The sequence below is a fragment of the Arvicola amphibius genome, chromosome 3 (genome assembly GCF_903992535.2).
Source record: "Arvicola amphibius chromosome 3, mArvAmp1.2, whole genome shotgun sequence".
In the NCBI taxonomy this organism is placed as follows: Eukaryota; Metazoa; Chordata; class Mammalia; order Rodentia; family Cricetidae; genus Arvicola; species Arvicola amphibius.
In genome coordinates, this window is record NC_052049.1 from 117,179,395 (window position 1) to 117,197,976 (window position 18,582).

An 18,582-nucleotide genomic window follows, 5' to 3' on the forward strand; every position below is an offset into this window, starting at 1 on the left:
TTCATTCAGTTAGGCAGGAAGCAGTGAACAGCATTGTAACATAATTGTCAGTATTGCCTCATTTGGTTTACTCCCCTCTCTTACATTTTGAGGCAAAATTGTGGCCTGTGGAACTGTCCAGCGCAATCACAAAAGGAGAAATTGGCTTGAACTGAAGTAGTGACGCGGACTTGTGGAGGTGTTAGCTCTAGAAGGGGCTGGGCTCTGGAGAGGCTTCTCCTCAGCTTCTCCAGGAAAGGATGGATTCTTGACAGTTCCTAGCAAGAGCCGTACCATGTGTGCCAGCTGATGCTTTCTCTTACGAGTGAATATTTACTACTTGTGCAGTATCCAAGGATGAAAATTCTGCAAAAATAAAACCTTAGCAGAAGTCATTATGCTTAATTAGATTTAACCCTGAAGAGCCAGGCAAGGTGGTTTGTGCTTGTAATTCCATTACTTAAGAGACTGATTAATCAGGAGGATTGTTGCAAGTTCAAGACCAGCCTTGTCTGCTTAGTGAGTTCAAGGTTACCCAAGCTACAGAGTGAGACTCTGTCTCAAGAATAAAGAAAGAAAATGAAAGATTGAGCTATGGGGTTTTAAATCTATTCATCTGGTGCCAGCAGGATCCCTGGAGGGACCCCTGAACCCTGGTAGAAGGGTGCTTAAAGCCCCCTAGGAACCTCTGGCATGTGGGTGGACTGAGCGAGCTTCCTCTGCTGGAGCAGTTTTTCTCAGCTGTGGCCAGTGTGCTGAAATGAGTTCTTTACATTTTAGGAAGCCACTGTTTGCTACTCTGAAACTCTGCGTATTATTGTGGGCTCACTTGACTGACTTTCTTCTCAGAGATCTGTATACTGGAGATCAGATTGTTTTCCTCAGAAATATGGGGAATTACAACATTCTGAGACTAATTCAAATTTCCCTTTTATACATAAACAGGATTTAAACTGTAGTTAGCTATAAATAAATAGAACATGATATATTTCAGTATTTTATTTAGATGATTATTGGATGAAGTTATCTCTTAATTATGTGCTGTTGGGATTGTAGTTTCCAGCTCTTTGGTTAGGCTGTCTGTTTCCTGTAAGATCTGAATGTCTTGAATACTGATGTTTATGGAATGATTTGTGTTGATGCTTGGTCAGTTCTATTCCACAGTCGTTATTTCTAAGGATGATGGTTGAATGCAATACTGGTGGCTAGGTAGTAAATTGGGAGGCCAAGGAATGTTTAACTGTATTCTCCAAGTATGATTTTTAAGTATTTAAGGTTAGAATATGAGATAAAATGCTATATATTATTGACTAAATTTCATATCAAAAGTTTAGCGAAGGATATTATAAATATGGTTGTTATTTTCTGAAATTAATTTTCCCTTTTCCCATGTTTCTACCTTGGACATAGCGTTGGTTTACCAAACTACCTCCAGTGTTGACCTTTGAACTCTCCAGATTTGAGTTTAATCAATCACTTGGGCAGCCAGAGAAAATTCATAATAAGCTGGAATTTCCTCAGATTATTTATATGGATAGGTGAGTCTTGGTTCAATTGACTTTGTGATGTTAATTGCAAAAGTAGAAATGACTGTGGGCTATGTATTTGTGTATGGAGATCTCCTGGACGTCTGGATAATGTACACATTTAGACTCTATGAATCCGCATTTGAGTTTGTATTTCTGAGAATCTCCTAGGGTAATGTGACTGAATAGCTAGGCATAAGTCTGGGCTCAAAACATATCTTGTTTCCATGGATGCTGTAAACCAATAGAGTAAAGAATGCAAAGCAGGTGTCTGAAACTCTTTCTGTAAACCAGGCTGGCCTTGAACCCATAGAGATTAAATGCTTATGCTACCACAGCCCAACTCAATTAAGTGTCTAATTATGCTTAGGTTTCTGTTTTACAACCAAATTGGGGAACATAACATCCTTTAGCTTTGACATAAAATGTCGCCGTCACTCTCCAGCCACTGTGCAGAAAATGGATTTTTTTAAAGCTTTTCTAATAAGGACCCACTTGTGGGTAGAGAGAGAGAAAGAAAGAGAATGAATACAAACTCATTATTAGCACGGAACAGATTGATCTCAGATCTCATCCCACACACCCTGGAACTTTAGGCATTTTTTATTGGTTTATTATGAAAAAGAATTTGTACACTGTCAGTGGTTTCAGCCTCAAAATTGTTCTGGTTTTTTGGCTTCTTCCATTTCCATAGAAATTTTACTGACTTGCCAGTTTCTGCCAGCTAAGGGGTTCTCATTGGTTGGATTGTGTTGCAGATGTAAGTCCGTGGTGTCTTAATGGTGTGCAGCCCTTCACTATGTATGATTAAATTCATCATTAAGTAAATCATCCCTTTGATATTATGAGTTTTTGAAATTTTACTCTCTGTTCTCTCTGAGCAGATGGAAATAAAGTTGGCTGTAATGGTTACTAAAATGACACCATATCTTCTGACTGTGCTAAAGCTCACTGATTCTGCTGTGTTTTTGTGGATGCTGTGATCCCCAGCTGGAGAACAGCTCTGCTTCCTGTACTGTCTCTGTACCTCTTGTCTTACCTTACTACACTGGCTTCACCTTCAGTAAAGCATTTAGTAACAGTGGTAAAAGTAGGCATCCTTGCCTCATTGCTGACCTTGGAACTGGTACTGTAGCACTGGGTTTGATTAACAACAGTGTGTTATGCTAGGTTTGGTGGCATATCACTGTAACTTAGCACTAGACCATGAAAGACCAGAAATTGAAGGTCATCCTTAGCTACAGAAGGAGTTGGAGGTCAGTCTGAGCTATGAGATTCTGTCTCAAGCCAAAAACCAAAGTAAAAACAATATATATTATTGGTTATTCTATAACTGCCTGCTTTGAGGAAGTCTTCTTCACTGAGATTTTGTCATTGGTATTTGCTAATATTTCTATCCATGGGTTATCGTTTGCTTAGGTACATGTACAAGAGTAAAGAGCTTATTCGAAGTAAGAGAGAGAGTGTTCGAAAGTTGAAGGAGGAAATACAGGTTCTGCAGCAAAAATTGGAAAGGTGAGTCTGTGGGCATTTTTATGCTTAGCAACATAAAGCAAATAAAATAATAAGATCAGCGATTGTATTTATATTTAAAAGTTCAGAGCTAATAACTGGTGTTTCATAAAATAGCCAAGACCTTCATTTTAAGTGTAAAGGAGTCTTCAAGGCCAGCTAATAAGATCTGTGGGTAGGTGGTCCCAAGGACTTCAGGGACTCAGGCATACTGTGACTAACAAGTAAGTGAGGGAACCCCAGCTTTGCAATGTCTGTTCCTCCTGCTCTCTGACTGAACAAACTTAAGAGGCAGTTTTCTTGGTAGTCCAATCACTTGTCCTCATTGTTTTTGCTGTTGTTTGGGTTTTTTGATTTGTTTTGGTTTTGGTTCTTTTGTTTTTGAGACAGAGTCTAAACTCAAAGAGAATGACTTTGAACTTTTGATTCTCCTGCCTACCTCTCCAGGGTTGGGAATGCAATGGCCACTGTGCCTGGTCATTTCACTTGTGAAAAGTGGGCTTGGAAAGTGTTGAGATGGTGTGGTGCTGGCTGAGTACATGTGCTGAGTTCTTCTGGAGGACTCTGCTTTCTCTTTTTTGCAGAGCCACCCAGATCTCCTTAGGCAAAGACAGCTTGATTTCTTTTTCCTTTTTTTCTGTTTTCTCGGTAAGCAACCTTTATTGATTCTTTGCCAATTTCACATCATGCATCCCAGTCTCACTTATCTCAGCTTGATTTCTTCATCGTCTAGGTAGATCCATTGGTTTAACCTTTACAAAGGAAATCCATACACTGTTGGTGGCTTCCCCTCCACCACTTCATCTAATAACAGTCTCCCTTCTACTACCATCCCATCTTATCCAACCCGCTGTTGGGTTATTTATTTCTCCAAGGGACACACGTTCCACCCAGATCCAAGATTAACTTTTTTTTACTCTGTATGTGGTATATGGGGTGAGAGTGAGAGAAAAAGTAAGAATGAACATGTGTCAGATGACAGCTTGCAGAATCAATTCTCTCCTTCCACTATTACGTGAATTCTGGGCATCAAACTCAGGTCACCAGGCTAGCATGACAAGTGCCTTTATCTGCTGAGCCATGTCACTGGCCCGAGTGTTTTAGAGAACTTAAAGATTCAGCGAGACTAGGGGAATATTGTCCTTAGTGTAATATTACTCTTGATTTTGGATTATAAGTGACCTTGTCTCAGAGAACAAACCAAGTATTCGCTATTTCTTCACTAAATAGCTGTGGTAGGTATTGAAAGTAAGATTTCTTTTATATAGAATTGACAGACAATACTTTTGAAACCACTTGGCTATTTTTTTTCTCTGTGTTGAGATTCGAGTGCCTTGTGCAAGGAGGTAAATGCTCTGTCCTAGACTGAGTCCCAGCCCGTCTCTTGGTCTATATGAAGTAGTTGTCTCTAAGATCTAGAACTGAGACGTGATTGCCACAGAGAGACACAAATCTCTTAAATAATAAATTTCTCTGGGATTTTATATAAGTATTCTATTAAAATGTAACAAGCCTGGGAAAGTTAGCTGGAAGCTGGTGCCCTGTGCTCCTGTGCTGGGTTATCAGTTCTCTCTATTGTAGATTGCGTAGAATTTGATAAGCTTGTAATGGAAGAACACATTGAAGTGCATGCCAGTGATTGAATGCTAGGGTTCTTCTACCCTGACAGGCACGCGCTGTTCCTCCATTAGTGACCTTGAGGGACGTGGTGGTTGTAGCCAAGCCTCTGCCTTGCCTGAGGCAGCCTTTGCTGTGCGCCTGTCAGTTGTTTGGTGCTGAGTTGCAGTACCCTTTAGTTTTCACTCGTGTTTTTATTTTATTCTCTTTGTTGTTGTTGTTGTTAGTTTGGTTTTTTGAGACAACATATCACTATAGAAGCTTGAACTTGCTATGTAGACCAGGCTGGTCATAAAATCATAACTATTTGCCTGCCTCTACCTCTCAAGTACTGGAATTACAGGTGCATGCTACCATACCCTGCTCATTTAACAGTAACGCTGTTGTTGTTGTTGTTGTTGAGATGGGTCTCCTGTACCCCAGGGTGTCCTCAGACAGTGTGCAGCTGAAGAGGACCTTGATTTCCTGTCCTCCTGCCTACACCTTGTGAGTGCTGGGTTGAGCGTTACCATGCCTGTTTTGTGTAGTGCTATGAAGCAAACTAGGATTTCACAGATGCAAGGCAAGCAGTCTACCCACAGCTGCAGCCCAAGCTCTAGGATTTTTATTTTGTGGTGTCCTTTTTGCTACAGAAATTATGGTTTTCTTAATTCCATGTTTAAATGCATTTCTTTCTACTGTATTTAGGGAAGAAAAATGGTGAAGTGGCTGTTTTCTTTTGTAAGATGGAAATCTAGAATAATGAAGTTTCCTGTGTGAACCAGTTAGGTTGATTATCCTACATTTAAATTCTACTTTAGTGAACTGTAGACTCCATTTATTGAACTAAATCTCCATAGTGAGTTTAAAGTAATGTGCTAGTAATGGCAGAATATGAGATATTATTAAAGTAGTTTGTTTAGAGGCTGGAGAGGTGGCTCAGGGGTTAACAGTGTGTGCTGTGCTTGCAAAAGAGCTGAGTTCAGTTCCTGGCACTCATGTCATTGTGACTCACAACCACCTATAACTCAAGACCCAGGGAATCCAGTGTCCACTTCTGGACTCTGAGCACCTGCGCGTACATGTGTGTGCACAAACACACACACACACACACACACACACACACGTACACACGAAAATGAAATTAAAAATAAAACTTTAAGGAGCTGGAGAGATGGCTCAACAGTTAAGAGTACTTGCTTCTCTTGCAAAGGATCCAAGTTCAGTTCCCCCAGATTCACATAGCAGCTCATAACTCCAGTTCTGGGGATCCTACACCTTTTCATGACCACCTAGGGCATTCATGTGTACAGACATAAATGTAAGCAGAATACTCACATACATAAAATAGAAATACATCTTTAAAAATAACTTTAAATACTACTTTACTATTTCAGTCATATATTTGAGACTATTATTTACTCTTTGAAGAAATTGCAAATAATTTATGTCTGGCCTATGCCATTGATCACATTCATAAGAATAGAGTATGTGAAATGTCTAGTTTTGATTTCTGGATTTCTCTCACTCAGTTATGAAGCAGTTGATCTAAAAGGGCAAAGAAAATGCCTTTGAGTATTTTCTTTGCGTAACCAGATGGTTTTCCAGTTGTAGTGTGGAGCACGTATGTTCCTTTAAGAAGAACTGAGTTGATGGGCAGAGCCTGACTGATTGGCAGCAGAGCAGAGCAGGAGCTGTCTGGAATGGTCCCATTTGGCGGCAGGGTCAGACCTGTAGCAGTTTTATTGTTAGAGCCTTTTTTTAAATCGAGCAACCAATTAGCTACTACATGTAGATTTTCTTGATGTAATATTGAGATAACACTCTCACTAGGCTTCCCCAAACTTACTCTGTAACCTAGGTGGTTTTTAAACTCTGGCGATCCTTCTGCCTCAGCCTCCTGAGTGCTAGCGTTATAGGTGGATATTAGCACACCTGAGGCTTCCCATTGACTCTGCATGATAAGGTTTTTGTTAGCAGTTCTTACCATGCCCAGCAGACTTGGGCAGGAGTGTTCCATTGTCTTTGCCTCTTAGGTATGTGAAGTACGGCTCCGGCCCAGCTCGGTTCCCACTCCCCGACATGTTGAAATACGTTATTGAATTTGCCAGTACAAAACCTGCCTCTGAAAGCTGTCTGTCTGAAAGTGCTGAGCACATGACATTACCACCTCCTTCAGTGCACTGCCCGGTTTCTGACCTCACATCCAAGGAAAGGTAATGGAAGCAGACTTCTTAAATGCTTTGTATTGTTTTTCCATTCTTATTTGAACCATTTCCCATCTTTCTCAACTGCTGAGCTCTCACCCCAGATAGCTCAAGGGATAAGCTTTGTCCTCAGGGAAGAGTTTTATCCCCACCCCACTGGCTGTGTCCTGAGTACTTGTCACTGCCCATTTCCTGGATCAGACTCTTCAGAACTACTTTGCTCTCAGCTCACTGTCCCAGAACACCTTTCTCAGAGCTCTGATAGGCTGTGGTTTTCTTTTTCTTTTTCTTTTTCTTTTTTTTTTTTTTTTTTTTTTTTTTTGGTTTTTCGAGACAGGGTTTCTCTGCAGCTTTTTTAGAGCCTGACCTGGAACTAGCTCTTGTAGACGAGGCTGGCCTCGAACTCACAGAGATCCGTCTGCCTCTGCTTCCCGAGTGCTGGGATTAAAGGCTTGCGCCACCACCGCCCGGCTTAGGCTGTGGTTTTCTAGGTGTCTCTCTTTTTCAGGTTTTCCAGGTTCTGTGCTTCATCTGTGGTAATGGAAGCATGTCTTAAGTAAACAACAAGGAAAAAAACCCTACTCGTTAGCAGAGTTACCCAAGGGAGGGACTGGCTAGAATTCTCAGGACAAGCCTAGAGGAGATGGGCTCATGAAGACATAGGGAGGCCAAGCCAGGATCCTCTGACTATGCTCGTTCAGCCAACAGTCTCTATAGCCTGAAAGTGCCAGCAGGTTCAGCATGTGGGTGCCTTGGTAATAAAAATACTAGGGCATATTTGTCCCCCACAGAGAAAAGCTTATTTTAAAAACCCAGTTGCTAACCAGGAGGTAACAGCTTTAATCCCAGCACTTGTGAAGCAGAGGCAGGCATATCTGTGAGTTTGTGGCCAGCCTGGTCTACTTTGAGTTCCAGGACAGCCAGAGTCACACAGAGAAACCCTGTCTCAAAAACAACAATAAAAAAGAAAAAAAAAAACTTAGTTGTTGAGGCTAGAGAGAATGCATACTGTTTTTGCAGAGGACCCTAGTTAACAGCACCCATATCAGGCAGCTTTACTTTGGTGATGTTAGTAGATAAATTTGCATTTACTTCTCTTTTCTTGCTATTGGGCCTGGCTTATTCGGTGTAGGGAGTCAAATCCAGTGTCTTACGCATGTTAGGCAAGCATTATGCCAGCTGAGCATAGTGCTTTTATGGGTTTTGTTGTTTCTTTGTTTTGAGAACAGGATCTTACTTCATAGCACTTACAGGGTTTAAACTTGATCAGTGGTTCTCAACCTGTGGGTTGTGACCCTTCTTGGGATCAAATGACCCTTTCTCAGGAGTTGCCAAAGGCCATCGAAAAACATATTTACATTATGATTCATAACAATGGCAAAATTACACTTATGAAGTAGCAGTGAAAATAGTTTTATTGTTGTGGGTCAAACAACAAGAGAAATTGTATTAAAGGGTCTCAGCATTAGGAAGGTTGAGAACCACTGAGTTTGAGGTTTTCCTGCCCCCATTTCATTTCTTGGGTGCTGGGGTTATAGGCATGTTCTAACTTAGTTCTGTTAAAGCTACTCTTGCCATTGTCCAATGGGGATAGCACTAATGTCAGCCTCATAACAAGCTGTGTTAAATGAGGTGGTTCATACAAGAAAAAGTTACCTTTTCTATATGCAGATTTTAGATAAGACCTCACCACATAGCTCACGTTGGCCTTGCAGTTGAGACCCTCCTGCCTCAGCCTCACCATGGCTAGAAATCACGTCTTTGTCACTGCTTTCTTTGTAACTGTACTTTTCATATAGTGGTTGGTTTTTTGAAGTGCATTAGCTTAGGTAAAGTTGAATTTTCTTTCTTTCTTTATGAGAAGGGCTCTCAGCTATACCAGGGTGGCCTCAATGTCACAGCAGTTCTGTATTAGCCTCCCAAGGGATGAGATTACAGGTTTCTGCCACCATGCCCAGCCCAACTTGCATTTTAAGTATTACAAAATGAGTATCATCTTTTGTTTTCCTCTAGTTCAAGTCCAGAAAGCTGTTCTCAGGATGCTGAAGGCACCTTTTCCTCTCCTGAAAATACTCTGCCCAGGTCTGATGTAATGAATGGACCGTTTACCTCCCCTCACTCCTCCCTGGGAATGCCTGCGTCCCCAGCTCCTCGGACAGTCACTGATGAGGAGATGAACTTTGTTAAAACCTGCCTTCAGAGGTGGCGGAGTGAGATTGAACAGGATATACAAGGTTGGTGCTCTGAAAACATGTTAGCTGCTTTCTGCCTTTCCTGTTTGTTTAACTGTTTGGAAGCTAGTCACCCTGGGAACTCATGCTGTCATTGCCACTCGCACAGTGCGGTCAGGCCTGGCGACTGTGACATTTGCACTTCTCCTGCTTTGTAAGCTTGGTCCTGTGAAGTTATCCCTCTCAAATTCACCTCCCCCCCCCCCGCCCAAATTTCTGGCAATTCTAGAAGTTTTGCAAATATGGGAACCTTTGGTGAAATCAAGCAGTGTATGTCCCTCCCCTTCTCTCCTTCTGCTCTTGTCCTGCCCCTTTGAGGTCTCAGAACTGACCTTGACTTCATATGCTCCTTCTACTTCCAACTCTGGAATGTTGGAATTAATAACTGATATTGTTTAAATATGAAGTTTGTAATTGATAGTAAAAGGGATAGTAACAGTGTTTTCCTCATAACCAGGTGCTATTAAATGAAAGTATGGTTTAATATCTTTCTTGCTTTTTTTTAAAGATAAGGTCTCTCTTTATTGCTCAGGCTAGTCTCAAACTCATGATCCTCCTGCCTCTGCTTCCCCATTGTGGGGATAGTGCCCACAGCTGTGAGCATCTTTGACAAAATGATTGCTTCTTAAACAATAGCTGCCCATGCTCCACTCTGATTCCTCTCCCTCCAAGGCTCTCAGACAGGATAAGCATGTCCACTGCCACTGAGCCCAGGTTTCTCCTCTGATTTCTCAACTCTTGCTTCAGTTCATGCAACTTTTTCCTAAATTAAGACAATTTCTTTAGGAAATTTCGGTGCCAGAACTCAGTGTAATTCCGTTGAACTAAAAGCCTTTATAACCTGGAGCACTTGCCCTTCAGCACCACGTGCTGCTTTGTGCTTCCTAGCTGGAAGTAGAGATCGTTAGGATGGGGTGCAGAGAAGCAGTGCCGTTGGTGTGCGTGTGGCCGTCATGGTTAGCAGGCCCAGCATACAGATGCACTCACAGAGTTTTTCTTTCTTAACAGATTTAAAGAATTGTATCGCGAGCACCACCCAGGCTATCGAGCAGATGTACTGTGATCCTCTTCTTCATCAGGTAGAATTAAAAGTCATGGAAAGAAGGCTGATACTAATGGTAGAGACTGCAACACCACAAAGAAAGAGCTCCCTAAGACAGAAATATATTGTTCTCTTATATCAAGTGGAAAGATTCAGAGCGTCTTCTATGTGCATTGACACCTAAAACATCCTCTTTTGGATTCTGCCATGTGGTATTTTTTTATATAATGGAAGGATTTGCTGTGAGTGACTGGAAAAATGGCTTGGTGATTAGGAGTGCATGCTGTTCTTGCAGAGGACCCAGGTTCAGTTCCCAAACTACCTATACCTGTCAATTCTAGGGAGATCCAATACCTCTGATCTCTATGGGCACCTGAATTCACATCTACATACCCACATGCATGCGCACACACATAGTTTTTTAAAAAAAGACATCTTAAAAGCAGGTTTGCTATTAAATACTAATTTAAAAAGTTCTCTGCAAATGATAACTGAAACAGTGCCATGGAGAAACCAATTAGAGACCAGTTCTCCATCTCCATAGTCCTCTGAGAAACCCCTTTAGCAATGTCCTGATGCTTCATTTCTCTAGTGATGGGAGACTCTAGAAGGAAGGTAGTCTGAGCAGAAATCCTTACTGTCCAAATTCATTTCGTGGACACAGTAGTGTAGAGACACCTCTGTGACTGACCCATGGCACAGTGCCTCTGCTCCCAAGCAGGGCAGTAAGCATGGTTGTGGTGTGGAATAGGAATAGACCACGTAACTTGGCTTTCTCTCTTGTCTCTTGTGCTGTTTCAAAAAAAAAAAAAAAATCTGCACCTAAATGAAAGCATAGTAAGGTATTGAGCAGAACTTAAGGTTGAAATAAAAGAGCACCCAGAAGGGTCTGCTTTAACTCTTTCATTTTAAGAGCCCTGGGATTGGTATCTTCCAAGGTTGTGCTTTCATTGATCTATCCTGAAGTAGTAAAATGCTTAATGTGAACTCTCTCTGTTATCTAGTGTGTATATAGTCATTCCCCTTCTCCCTGGTTGTTGGGAATGTTTTGAGTTCTAGTAATATAAATGTCATCAAATTTCTTTGCTTCATCTGAGAACCTTCCTTTCTGCTTTGCAGGTGCCTTACCGTTTACATGCCGTTCTCGTTCACGAAGGACAAGCCAATGCTGGACACTACTGGGCTTACATCTACAACCAACCTCGGCAAATCTGGCTCAAATATAATGATATCTCTGTCACTGAGTCCTCCTGGGAGGAACTTGAAAGAGATTCTTATGGGGGTCTGAGAAATGTCAGTGCGTATTGCTTGATGTATATCAATGACAAGCTACCCCACTTCAATGCAGGTAAAAATGGCTGAATGGAATCCAGAGTTGGGGGAAATATAGTCCCTGGGAGAAGAACAGTCTCTTCCTTATGTTGAAAACATTTAAACTACAATTTATTATTATGTAAAATGTTTTTAAAACATAAAAACTATAAGAGAATAAAAAGAGAAAATAGGTTTACTTTTCTCTACTTCTGTCTTTGACACCATCAGCCCCACTCCCTAGCAGGTCTACACTGTGATGTCTCTGTCATCAAGACATGTTCTGTGTGTACGTAGATTTTAGGATCTACTTCCCTTCCCTGTTTTTCCTCTCATGGAGGTATTTTTCAGTTCATTTCTATCCACTTTTTACTAATTGAGAATTCAGCAAACTTACTTTTTCATAAATAGAACTTTCTTAAGTGGGTGTGCTGGCTTGGACCTGTAATCTTAGCATCCAAGAGGTAAGGCAGGGCTAAAGCAGAACCTGTCTCAGAAAGTTAGAACGCAACCACCCTATGTTTATAGAGTAAAGCCATAAGTAGTGGCTGGGGAATTACAGAGGGCTTAGTAGCTCTTGGTTGCCTGTGAGTTCCTTTTTATACTGCCTACATTTCTGTTTTATGGAGTATGTGGCAGGCTGGGAATTTAGATTTGTTTGTAGAATGCTTGCCTGGTATGCATGGAGCCCTGGGTTTGATTCTCAGCACTCTGTAAACTCAGTGTGGTTGTGCATGCTTGGATTTCTAGCACTCAGAGGTGGGACAGGATCAGATGTTCAAGGGCAGCCTGGGCTATATAATACTTTGACTCAGAAGGAAAAGTAGACTTTGTTCATGAAAAGGCTACTTAGTGGCAGCTGACAAGGATCTGCTCCTGTTGTAGACTCTTTGTTGGTTTTGATGACGTAATTAGAATTTAATGTGCCCTTGATGTTTTTTGCCATTTTTTTATTAAAGTTCTTAATGTTCTTGATTATGCACCATTTACCCAATATTTCATCTTGAATTTTGATAGCATATAACTGTGTGGAATTTGAAGAAGTATAAGTACTTGGCTCTTTTTTTTCCCCCCCATTTCTTTTTATTTTTCTTGCTGAGACAGAGTCTCACTATAGAGTATCTGCCTACCTATGTCTCCAAAGTGCACTCAGATCAATACCTTGATTGAAATTCTTACCCAACTGTATTAAAATAGGTGAACATTAAAATAGGTGTCTTCTAGCCTATTCTGCCTCCCTGGCTCCTGAGCCTCCTGCCTTCCCTCTCTGTTGCTGTACTGAGATTGTAGCTGGGTGTCACCATGCCCTGCTAGGACATTCTCACCAGTCTTAGATTGATACAACTTTAAATTTTCTTTTCTTTTTTTTAAAGTTAAAAAATTTCTGTGCATGTGCCTGTGCTTATGTGCATTTGTGCATTCAGGTACCTACAGAAGCCAAAAGATGTAGGATACCCTGGAGCTGGAGTTACATGTAGTTATGAGCCATCCTACATGGATGCTGAGAACTGAACTGGGTTCTTCCTCAAGAGCAGTATACACTGAACCACTGAACCATCTCTCCAAACCCCTAGCTTAAGATTCTGTCACATGTATTGATGTTTACATTTTACAGAAACACTGACTTCATCCAGTGACTGATTAGGATCAAATCATTTTTCTGTCATGTATTCATTCATTCACTCATCCAATAGATAGTGACTTTAAGGGTTTATTTTTATTTTATGCTGATGAATATTTGACTGTATGTTGTATGTGTACAATATTCATGTCTGATGCCTGCAGAAGCCAGAAGAGAGTATCAGATCTCCTGGAACTAGAGGTATGGATGGCTATGAGCTACCATGTAGGTACTGGGAACCAGACCTGGGTCCTGGCAGGAGCAGCCAGTAATGTTAGCTGCTGAGCTGTCTCTGTTGCCCCAGCAGACACATACTGAGTACCTGCCTGCTGGTGCTTCCTGGCACAGTTCCTGATGCGTCATCAGCATTTCTGATAGAATTGCATATGTATAAGTATACATGTCTGTACACGTGTCCATGTAGGGACCAGAGAGAAGGTGAAATGTGCTGTGCTTCCTTCTGGAAAGGTCTGTCTGATTTATTTTTGGTTTACCTTTTTCTTGATGGCTCTCCATTTTAACTGTTTTCCTCAGAGGCAGCGCCTAACGAGTCTGATCAAATGGCGGGAGAAGTGGAAGCCCTATCTGTGGAACTCAGGCAGTACATTCAGGAAGATAACTGGAGGTTTGAGCAAGAGGTAGAGGAATGGGAAGAAGAGCAGTCCTGTAAGATCCCACAAATGGAGTCCTCCCCAAACTCCTCATCACAGGATTTCTCCACATCTCAAGGTATCAAAGGAAGGCGCTAGACTGGGTCTAGTCAGGTCTTGCTGCACTCTGCAGCCACCCCCAGGTTACTCGAGGGCATGGTGATGCCACTCTTCACTGTGGGTTTCTTTTTTTTTCAATTTCTCATTTTTTCCTTAATGGAATGGGTGGGAGAACACATGCAGTAGCAAGGGGATGATGTGTGGAAGCTAGCTCTCTCCTCCTACCACAGTTCGCAGGGTCAAACGCAGGTCAGCAGGCTTGGCAACAAGCACCTTTACCCACTGCACCATTTCTGGCCCAGCAGTGGGTTTCATTTATAGTTGCTATCACACAATATGATAGAATTATTGTACCTTTAGAAGGTGCTTTCTGATGAGCAGAAATAATGCAAGAAAGGCTTATCCCCCAAGTTGTAGGAGAAATTATGACAAGATTAAAAGTTGGACTTCATGAAAACTCTCCTCCATAGGAGACCTTCCTTAGAAATGGTTGATAGAAGGAAAAATTTGTAGTGTGCAAAAATAGGAAAAACCGAGCACAGTAATTTTAACAGACCTTCAAGTGTCCTTGATATGGAATAGCTGTTGCTTGTCAGAATTTCTAAGGACGTTTACATGGGCTTTAAAAAAGGTGTGCCAGGACTGTATATTTAACTGTGTGTTCTTCCTGCTTGCCTATTTTCAGAGTATTGAGAATGTTATTTATCAGCTGTGACACCTATTTGACTTTCTTTTTTGTTTGGTCAGAGTCTTCAGCAACCTCCTCTCATGGCGTTCGGTGCTTGTCCTCTGAACATGCTGTGATTGCAAAGGAGCAGACTGCCCAAGCTATTGCAAACACAGCCCATGCCTATGAGAAGAGCGGAGTAGAAGCAGCCTTGAGTGAGGTGAGACTGCATAGGGTGAAACAGTGAGTGGCCCTCCTGCAAGAGGGTCTGACTTTTAGCACCAACTGCCAACTGTCCGTCGTTTTTATTGTTCATGTGTCTGTTGAATTTAACCACCCCTCTTTATTTCTTCCTGTTTCCCCCCATTATTGTTGTTCTTACTCTTTCTCTCCATTCTGCTGCCACAGCGTAAGGAAGCTGAACCTGAGAAGCCCAAACCCCAGGAAACAAAACTTGCAGAGCAGTCAGAGCAGACCCCAGAGGCCAGTGACACAGAGGCTGCTGCCCCGCCTAACTCTGAGGTCTCTGAAGTCGAGATTCCCAGTGTGGGAAGGATTCTGGTTAGATCTGATGCAGATGGATATGATGAGGAGGTACAGAGAAGAGTGCAGGCTAGCTGTGTGTTGTCTTGCAGAAGGTGTCTGTCATGAGCTAATGTTTTCTCACTGAAACAAGTAACCGCCTTGGAGGCCTGTCTTCTTATGACCTTAGCTGCCATTTTTGGAAAAGCACTGGAGACCCATTCCTGCTGTGTACTGTTGGCATGTGTGTGTGCATGTGTGTGTTCATCAAAGCTTGGCCTGGAGAAGGCAGGATTAGCTCCATTTGGTATTATGGACAAAAATATGTTTACCTTCTAGAGACAGTTTGCTTTTGATGGTAGTTCATTATTTTGTCTTCCAAGTGGAATTTTTCCAATTGCGCAGTAAGTAAAACAAATGTGGATTGAAGTTCTAAAGTTCAGGATACAGCTGCTTCTCATGGTCTGCCTGTCTCCTTTTCTGTTATACTATACACAAATAGTCATTAATCCTCTCTCAGGTTTCTGTCTTTTGCTGTGGGTACATATTTTCTTATTTATTGGAAATTTGCAGTTATTTATAGGTAGGTCTGTGCCTTTATGCCTTCATTTAGGGAGCTAAGTTGAAGTGCTGACCAGATAGTTGAGCTTATTCTTCAGCAGTGCCCAGCGGAAATGGTTTTGGGCATCTTTGTTTGTCTTACAGAATTAGAATATGCATGCAGAGGGACAGCTTGTCATAGGCATCATTACAAGGACAGCCAAGGCTGTGCATGTGTCTAGAATAGGCTGTGCAGTTTGACCCACAGCCTGTGCTGGCCAAGGAGACAGTGCTCTGTTTCTCATCAGCACCCTGATCACCTGTCTTCATCCAGTCTCCTTTTGAACCTGTCTGCTCTCCTTTTTCTCCCTGTTTGTGTCCTCTGTGGTAGGTGATGCTGAGCCCTGCCATGCAAGGGGTCATCCTGGCCATAGCTAAAGCACGCCAGACCTTTGACCGAGACGGGTCTGAAGCAGGGCTTATTAAGGTACTCTTGTTTTAACATTTTAATCCTCATGACCCAGGGATAGTTCCTTGAGACGGTGGGAAATAGTGTCAAGATGGCCTGTGCTGGGGAGGTAGTTCAGTCGGAAGATCTAAGTTAGATTTCCAGAACCTACAATAACAAAAAATTGTACAGGGCTGGAGAGATATCCTAGCATGTTCTGTTCTTGCAGAAAACCCATTTGGTTCCAGTATCCCACACTGAACAGCCCAGCTCATCGCCCTGCTTCAGAGGGTCTGACATTCTCTTGACTTCTATGGGTACTAGACACATATGTCCCTTGCCCCATACATATATGCATGTAAGTAGGCATGGTACAGTGCATATTTGTAATCCCAGTGCTGCAGAGGCAGAGATAGGAGGATCCCTGAGGCTTGCTGGCCAACCAACATAGTAGCCTACTTAGTCAGTCTGAGGCCAGTAAGAGACCTTGTACCAAAAATTATGGTGGGACAGTGCATAGTGTCATGTTCCTTCAATCCCAGCATTTAGAGGCAGAGGCAGGTGGATCTCTGAGTTCAAGACTCACCTGGACTACATAGTGAGTTACCAGCCAGCCAGGGCTACACGATGAGACTGTTTCAACCTTCCATCTTCCCACAATAAATGTGTGTTGGATAGAATCTGAAGAATGATACTCAAGATTGCCCTTTGGTCTCTACACACATGCAGCCTCACACAGAGACATAAAATATACTGTGTTAAAGTGAAATGACACCATCTTTCCTAGGAAGTCCAACTGGTGAGCAAACCGTCCCACAAAGCTAATGACTAATCTTCACCTGGCACTAGCCTAACAGTTAGTTGTGCCACTGCACATTGCATTCAGCCTTCAGAAATGATGAGGTGGTTAAATGTTCATTTATGTCACAAACTGATTGTGCTTTTGTATCTTGGGAATCCTCATTAAAAAGAGAAAGGTTATACTATTTAAAGTATTTTAAGCTTAAAATGTTTGAGTAAAATTACATTTGGGTGGATTCTAAACAATTTAAACTAAATTCTTGTGTTTTTAAGAACTCCACGAGAGCCAGGCATGGTGGAACATACCTGTAATCCTAGCACTTGGGAGGCACAGCCACGAGGATGGCCACAAGTTTGAGGCCAACCTGATCTGTATAGTGAAGTCCAGACCCTCTCTACAAAAACAACCAAAACTTGATGGGGAAAATGTGTTTATTTTTTGAGTAAAGTATTTCTCTAATGCTAGGATTGGAGGGAGTGATGATATGCCTACTATTCACATTGCAATTTCTTGACAAGTAGTCCTTAACCTAGCGTGGATTAATGAGAGGTCCTCTGGCATTTTGGTGTCAGTTTCCGTGTATGTGCTCAAGTCCACAGTGTTCCCTTCTCTGCTCCCCAATTCTGTTTCAAACAGGCATTTCATGAAGAATACTCCAGACTCTATCAGCTTGCCAAAGAGACCCCCACCTCTCACAGTGACCCTCGCCTTCAGCATGTCCTTGTCTACTTTTTCCAAAATGAAGCACCCAAAAGGGTAGTAGAACGAACCCTTCTGGAACAGTTTGCAGATAGAAACCTTAGCTATGATGAGAGGTGAGAATGCCAGACCTGTTCCTGGGGGTGTGGGCGGTCTCTAGGCAAGTTCCTCTATTACGGAGGTGCTGCCCTGCACCCTGCCATTGCTTTCTGAACTCTGTCCCACACAGATCTATCAGTATCATGAAGGTGGCTCAGGCCAAACTGATGGAAATTGGTCCAGATGATATGAACATGGAAGAGTATAAGGTAAATTTAGTTGTTTTGTATAATTCTTCCCAAAACATTAATTTTAGAGGCAAGTGGTACTGGAGACAAAATGAACAATTTTATGTTACTAGACTGACTAGTTTCCTAATAACAGTTAAAATTTGAAAGGGAGGAAAAGAAGATGAGTGTTGTTTGGCACACCTTTAATCCCAGCACTCATGAGGCAGAGGACTCTGAGTTTGAGGCCAGCCTGGTCTACATAGAGAGTTCTTCTGGGACAGCCAGAGCTACAGATTGAGACATAGAATATGAATAAAGATCTTGTCTTAGCCTCAGAATCACAGACCTCTCTCTTGTCGGTCTTATGCTAGACTATGTCTATGCTTATCTCCCAAGGGCCTTTTGGAGCCTTGTCCTAGGCAATGTGTGTGTGTTGATGTGGGTGAGTAAGGCTGTCATCTTCTAGTATACAGTAAAATATGTGCAACTACAGATTAAGAAACAGAAGCAAAAGACCTCTTCTATGTATAAAAGTACTAAGTTGTGCTGTCTACATGTGTGTATTGTCTACACTTGTGTGTTATCTACACTTGCTGAACTGGCAGTGGTTTGTATGGCTTGAGTAGTCTTGTGCTCTCTTCTTCCCCTGTGTCTGACTGTTCATGTCTTAAATGTCATTTGTGTAAGCCATAACTGAATGGCTTTGAGTGTTGTGTTAGGATTAGGAGGGTTTACAAACTTGTTAGGTGAAGTAAAATGATTTTCTGACCCTTAGCAGAAGGAATAGAGCACTGCAAGTTAGGGTCAGTGATAGAAATGTTATATTCTGCAGCCTAGGTGAGGCTCGGATTTGTCATGGAGCTGAGACTCTGGCCTTCTTGATCCTTCAGCCTCCACCTT

The 18,582-nt window shown here is 42.0% G+C and overlaps 1 protein-coding gene across 9 annotated transcripts in view; it reads left to right on the forward strand.

Annotated features, from left to right (window-relative positions):
- Positions 1-18,582, forward strand: part of Usp28 (ubiquitin specific peptidase 28) — a 59,897-nt gene that overhangs the window by 35,305 nt on the left and 6,010 nt on the right. For 4 of the 9 annotated variants that reach the window (XM_038322309.1, XM_038322310.1, XM_038322312.1 and 1 more), the window contains 12 exons: positions 1,390-1,517; positions 2,925-3,020; positions 6,650-6,829; positions 8,834-9,054; positions 10,060-10,130; positions 11,213-11,441; positions 13,560-13,754; positions 14,483-14,622; positions 14,811-14,996; positions 15,856-15,951; positions 17,351-17,529; positions 17,643-17,721. In XM_038322309.1, coding sequence (XP_038178237.1) covers positions 1,390-1,517; positions 2,925-3,020; positions 6,650-6,829; positions 8,834-9,054; positions 10,060-10,130; positions 11,213-11,441; positions 13,560-13,754; positions 14,483-14,622; positions 14,811-14,996; positions 15,856-15,951; positions 17,351-17,529; positions 17,643-17,721 — 1,800 coding nt within the window. The remainder of the gene's footprint in view (positions 1-1,389; positions 1,518-2,924; positions 3,021-6,649; positions 6,830-8,833; positions 9,055-10,059; positions 10,131-11,212; positions 11,442-13,559; positions 13,755-14,482; positions 14,623-14,810; positions 14,997-15,855; positions 15,952-17,350; positions 17,530-17,642; positions 17,722-18,582) is intronic. The other 5 variants (XM_038322315.1, XM_038322314.1, XM_038322318.1 and 2 more) reach the window with 3 other exon arrangements.